The sequence below is a fragment of the Sinocyclocheilus rhinocerous genome, unplaced genomic scaffold (genome assembly GCF_001515625.1).
Source record: "Sinocyclocheilus rhinocerous isolate Xijiao unplaced genomic scaffold, SAMN03320098_v1.1 scaffold1603, whole genome shotgun sequence".
NCBI lineage: Eukaryota > Metazoa > Chordata > Actinopteri > Cypriniformes > Cyprinidae > Sinocyclocheilus > Sinocyclocheilus rhinocerous.
Window position 1 is genome coordinate 617,634 of NW_015623880.1, and position 6,556 is coordinate 624,189.

The 6,556-nt window shown below is 38.5% G+C and overlaps 1 protein-coding gene across 1 annotated transcript in view; it reads right to left on the minus strand.

The window, feature by feature from the left end:
• The window catches only part of LOC107737386 (ephrin type-A receptor 7-like), an 83,198-nt gene that overhangs the window by 20,465 nt on the left and 56,177 nt on the right, over nucleotides 1-6,556 (minus strand). Inside the window, exon 7 of the mRNA XM_016548876.1 lies at nucleotides 1,034-1,158. Within this exon, the coding sequence (XP_016404362.1) occupies nucleotides 1,034-1,158 (125 nt within the window). The remainder of the gene's footprint in view (nucleotides 1-1,033; nucleotides 1,159-6,556) is intronic.

Below are 6,556 nucleotides of genomic sequence, written 5' to 3' on the forward strand. Positions count from 1 at the left end.
AACTCGGCATAAGAGACATAAAAACTGAAAACATAAAAAAAAAAAAAAAAAATTTTACTTAGGTGGAAATGGGCCTTCCATACTGAACATGCAACTGATTCAAACCTGCATTCCCTGTGTGAACACCATAGCTACAACAAAAGAAAATCATCTGCTCCAATGCTGCACCACAGCATTTTCCCACTGATCTGTAAATTATCTCTCATGGACTTCAGAAGAAACGAAAGAAAAAAAAACTCTTAAATGGAATGCCACAGGCTGTTAGGAGTGAAGTCAAGCTTGCTTCTAATTTTCAAACAGCACAGACTACAACCAGAGAGCGCTGCTCAGAAGACTAATTCTGCTTTCACATTGCCTAAGAGACCAGAACCCAACAGACCGAGTGAACGCGCTGGACCTTTCTGCTCATGCCTGACTAGCCGACATATGAGTTTGAAGGTAGACACTATGAAGCTGTGCTTTATAATGGATGGGAGGGTGGGATTGACAAGAGAAGGAGCCGAGGTGAAAGAAGTTAATTGTGTGTATGTGTTTGTGTTCATGTTGTTTGGGAGTACAATTCTGATTAATGTTTTAGTTTAAACAAGGGATTGTTTTAGGGTTGTTTTTCATTGAACAGATGCTCAGGTACAATACCAGACATATGTGTGCTGCTCTTGTGTGTGCATGTCTGAAGTGGTCTTAGACGTGTACAAGTGTGGCTGTGGTAAACTGAGACGGTCCTGTGTATGTTTGTGTAGGATTGGTGAAGGACCTCAGTCTAATTAAAATCTTATGAGTGTCTCATTCATTACAGCAATTAGAGGGGAAGGATCCACTCAGACCGGAGCATTTGACTGCGAGCTTCGTGCTCAGAGAATGCAAATCATGAAAAAGAAAAAATAATACAGGATAGGATGGGTTGCATGGGAATTGGGATGCTGACAGACAGGTAGACACACAGTCATGGTCTCTCTCTGTCTTTCATTTTCTGAAACACACAGACATATATTCATTAATAGCTTATGCTCTGGAGCAGGTGGTGTGTACTCACTTTCTCATAGTACTTGATCTCGTATTCGGTGATGACGCCATTGGGCTGCTCTGGTTCCTGCCAGGAGAGCTGAACGCTGTGCTGCTGAACTCGCTCCCTCATCACCTCACTCACTTGCGATGGGGCTGAAAGAAAGAAAACAGGAAAGATACTGAGTTTTAGTAATTCTGTACACATATTCAACTAGTACGATTTAAAACAAAACAGTATCTTAAATCATGAAATTGACATGCCATGCATTTTCATTTTTTAAATTCATTGATATTTGTTCATCTCTACAAAGCTTAGTATTTTGTATTTTTATCGATTCATTTTTAAAACTGCATTAATGTAAATTTTAAAAATGTCTAATTGTCAAGTCAAGTCAAGTAATTACCTATATTTAAGATAATGTGTTAAACACTTGTTAACAAAAACATATAAATAATAATAATAAATAATAGGGAGGATTATTACTTATAGTATTAGATGGTGTTTGGATCAAAGAACTTAAAACAAATCAACCTCATATTGAGCGAACAGCACCTTAATATATTCATATATGCATAAAAAAAAACTATTCCCTTGCTTTAATGCAAATTCAGTACCTGGTTGGCACAAATACACACAGACAGAATCTTGTGTCACTACTGCTCCTGCTGATGAATATTCACTTGGTGGCTGCTAAATGTTTACACCTCATAATGGAAATTTCAATTACTGAGCAAACAGCAGAAGACAGCCTTATCCCACTCAGAGTAAAACTGCAACGTCTGGCTTATGAATGTCAATTAAGTCAAATTAATTCTGCCGATACATGCGGAAGCATATTTTAGAGAAATGTACCCTAACCCTGCCGCTGACTTTCCCGGCGTCTCATTTATTCCCTCCCTTTAGCGCTGATTCCCGATCCACGTGTGCCTCCTATACAGTTTCTTATCCAGTGTGCCATAATTGTCTTTAAATTACAAAGTTATTGCACACTGTGTACAACTTGGTATACTATTACCAAATGCTGTGTGAATTTAAAACGAGAAGCTTGTGGGTAACCCAAATTAAATTCCTTGTTTTTAATAACTTCAGAAATAAGATACAAGAATCTCAGAAGGTAACCTTCGGATAAGGACGTTCTAGAAGAAGTGTATGGAAATGTAGCGTTCATGCATACGCCATTAATGAGTGTCCATTCTCAACCTACGTCTGTTAAAGTAAGAAAAGTCTTTCCTCAAGTAGAGGGGAAGGAAAAAGAGAATTAGTCTTCGAGAGGAATTTAACTGAATTTAACTGAAAATTACAGGACCACGGATGGCAACAGTCAGATCGTGTTTTGACATATCTAGTGTAATCCAACTAAAATAATCTAATTTCTCATCCAGATCTAAAGGTCGGCCAGACCGACTCAGACATGAACACATACCACACTGTGCCGGCCTACATGCTTATTTGTAACAGCAGCCAAATTCCTTGCTGTCTTTAAGAGGCTATTCAATCCAAACCACAGCAATCGTACTGATGCATTTAGGGATGTTCTATACTCAAAGTGTTTTAAACTCCCTCGGCTGGAAGCTGATGAAGAGGCTGGCTTTTTTTCCTACTTTCAGCTGTAGTCAAAGCAGTCCGAACATCTCAAAATCTGTGTTTGTTTTTCCTCTCTGTCCACATTTATTGTATGCAGAGAGTGTCAATTACCCATGAGGAGTGGGGCGATGCAGGCAGGACATAGCAATTTAAAGAGCACACTTGTACAGCACAGAACCAGTTGTACTGGAGTAATTGGATCTTTTGCCCCTTTCAACTGACTGCTTCTTCTGTGGTAGTGGGTATGAGGTGCTTGACTGTCTCTTGGAGTAATAGCCTCGATCCTTTTAACCTGATCTGGGAAATGAAAGTTGTGACTGTTTCTCTGGAGTTACTTTTCCCACATGAAGTGTTTTCTTGTTATTTTTGTATATCTATTTCCATATCCAACACACCCTCTGACTTCTGAATTTAGTTACACTACACAAACACACGTACATTGCTTTTGGGATCTCCGAGGCACATTTCCCTTGACAAGTCAATCTGTTAGTCACTTGTATTTACTTGTAAAAGCACTAAACTTTGGCCCCAAGGTAAAAGACGTTTGCTAGTTTTGACAACAGGTGGTGGCCACTTGTTAAGAATAAAGCCAAATAATAGTAAGTTTGGCTTCAAATATGCTAGTCTCAATGTAGAAATGTACAAGGATAGATGTATGTGTAAAGAAACTAGACAAGAAAGAAATTCTTAAAACCCCTTTGAAATCCAAATTGGCTTTTAGTCTGTTAAATTACAGGCCATAAGATACTGAAGAGATAAACTGATATTCTGACCGATAATTACATTAAAGTCATGTCTGATAACTGATAATTTTGTCAAAATAAAAATATGTATTTAAAAGAAAAATAATGATTTTAATTGCTACAAGTGAAGAAGTATCTTGCTAAAGACTATACTTAAGAGTGTCGATACATAATAAAAAGTAATCCAAATGTAAAAATAAAGGAAATGAGAATAAATAATTATACAATATCAGCCTATATTGGTTTAAATAAATAAATGAATAAATAAAATAAAAACTGCACTCGTCAAGCAATTTTTTATGGGGTCTGAGACAAAAAAAAAAAAAAAACTTCTAAGAACAACCATACCACTTTCAAAAGCACTTTCACTACATCCCTCTCATGAAAGCTAAAACACAAAAATCTAACTCCTGTTCGCACTTTTTTCATATTTGACATCATGTAAGGCAGAGTCCAAACTTTCATCATAAACAGCAGCCTCCCGTTCCAGCAATGTGGGACCGGCTGCCGTCCCCTCTCTCTGCTAAGAACCAGCTGGGTAATTGAAAATTGAGCGTAGTGACAGCCCTCATATCGACTCGAATCTGCAAACTGGAAGAGAGACCCTGAGTTCAGTGTTAATATGGAGGAAATGTGTCCCTCACCCCCTCTCTGTGGCACCTTCCCCATGGTATGTTTAACCACTGCCCTATAACAACCATTAATGACATGCTTACCTCAGAGCGAGTCAACCCACTCCCACTTTTATCGCACGCCTAGCGCAGCAGAAAATCGTATAATTGTTCCGTCTGTCCTGAAGCGGCTGTGCGAGGGTGGAGGGGGCATTTTGTGTGCAGTGGTTGGGTGACATAAAAGCAGATATTAGTGACCTTCTCGAGCCTCCTAATGCATAAGTTAATTCAAGCAGAAGCAAGCGTCTATCATGTTCTGCATTAGAATACATTAGGGATACATTATGCATGGATGTTTTTAACTACTCTCACCTCCTTTCTCTCTTTCCCTCTTTTGGCTGGCTGTGGCGTTTCTAGAGTATCTGAAAGCGCAGAAGCACTAGAATGCCATTATATAACAGAAATCATTTTCTCTCTCTGGTTTGTCTGCACAGTATTAACTTTGAAGTATTTTAATTATCCAGCCACTTAAAGTCACCGATTTCTTTTCATCCACCTCAAAATTATCGAACAACTCTGAGCTCTTATCAAGAAACACCGACTGAAACGGCGCCACAAACATGTTCTCAAGTGCTGCATTGCAGTTCCTATTCTTTGACAAGCCTGAGATGGAAGAATGGAGGTTTCGCTTTAGCCAAGGGCGTAGGAACGATCTGAGAAGCACATTATAACCTTATCAGCCTGGCTCATGAATATTAATGAGGCGATGTAACGTTTGCCCAGTAGTTCTAACTGGTTTGCTATAAAGCAGATGGGTGCTGAGTTTGTTTGATCGATTGCTGATACTACTAACATTCGGCAGAGGCTTCTGCTTGGCCGTAAACTGTCCTTTTTAGGTGGCTGGCTAAATTATTAGTGCACAAAAATCCTTGTCAGGAATGAGTTTTGAACTTTCTAAGCATTGCTATATTCAATATGGCTTTAAGTGTAATGCATTTTCATAATGTGTAAATTAAATATTTCAGAATATTGATGGGCCTATGAAGTTTACAGTCACAAAGTCAAGTCAGTAATTTATTTAGCACAATTTAACAGAGGCTGATGCAAAGTACTGTACAATTTTAAATAAATCAACAAACTAACAAATAAATACTTTTAGTAAAAGTCTGTATTAAAAGTTAGTTAATTAAAGGTTAAATAAAATATTAAATATATTATAAATCTTGGGGAAATATATATTAAATTATATTATAATAAATAAATAACCATCCTTGGCTGTAATAAATAAACAAACAAATAAATACTTTTAGTAAAAGTCTGTATTAAAAGTTAGTTAATTAAAAGTTAAATAAATTATAAAATATCTTATAAATCTTGTAAAAAAAAAAAATAATAATAATAATAATAAATAATAATAAATAAATAACCTTCCTTGGCTGTAATCTGTCATTTAATGTGGCCGGCTACATTTTTATTTATTTATTTTTTTTCAGTAAAAGCAAAGAACCTAACCAAATTAAAGAAAGTGACAGAGATAAACAGTTTGACTAAAGAAATGCTGCAGATACACCTGGCTGGGGGGTTAAGACAGGTGGGTGGGACGGCCTCTCTACCGATTCCTGTCTTTAGTTGGATATTTTTTATATTTATGGTCATCTCTCAGCTGGAGCGCTAGGCTTTATTAGAGCTGGGCCTCCCATAGACAACTTTTCCAGAGCCCTATGAAAACATCGAGATCGGCGACAGAGTTCTCGTCGGACAGACACTAACGAGGGCTGACGTAATCAACATTACTTAGCTTGACATTTTGACTCCGAGCCGGAAAAGAAAAAAGGCCCTCAGAAGAGATGGAGCAGTATAAAAAAACCTCAAGGAGAGGCTGAACCGATGTGTGAGAGTGTGTAAATGAATATGTGGACGGAGACAGAAAGCGTGGGTGTTAGATCTGCCTCATTATTGCCCCTGGCTACCACAAAGTGTGTGTGTGTGTAGGCATGGGACGATAACCAGTTTCAAGGTATACCGCAGTTTGGAAAAGTCACGGTTTCAAAACCACAAAAATTTTCCATTATACCGTTCCTGCGGTATGCACAGTTTTTTTACGTGTCATCAAAGACGGAAAGTGCAGGACTCCCTCAGTTGTGTGCAGCGAAGAGCGTAACAAGTCACATGACCCCTCCCCCTCCGGTTGGTGCGAGCAGTCAGTGAGAGTCAGCTGTGTGTAGGATGGCCGAAGGAGGTGAATCCCTGGAACTTTTCCCCCCGTCGAAAAAGACGAAGTCTGTCGTATGGGAATTTTTCGGGTAACGTAGACTAACCATGTTCCGTACACAATGATGTTTCGTACAGATGACGTTTTAGCGCCGATCGCTAAATAAATACTTCCAGGTCGAACATAAACTATATATCTGTGTCATCTTCATTTCTCCCTCTTTCACCCCCGATCAAGACAGAGACCCACCCGCCGTTTGTTTCAGTGTTGAAATAAATACTATTTGGCTTGCTACCGAGGCAGATAACATGGCTAATTAACTAGCTAACGTCAACTAGTTTCCTCCCTCACGTTACTTCACAGAGGGAGGAATAGCATTCTAAATTACGTACTGTACTTG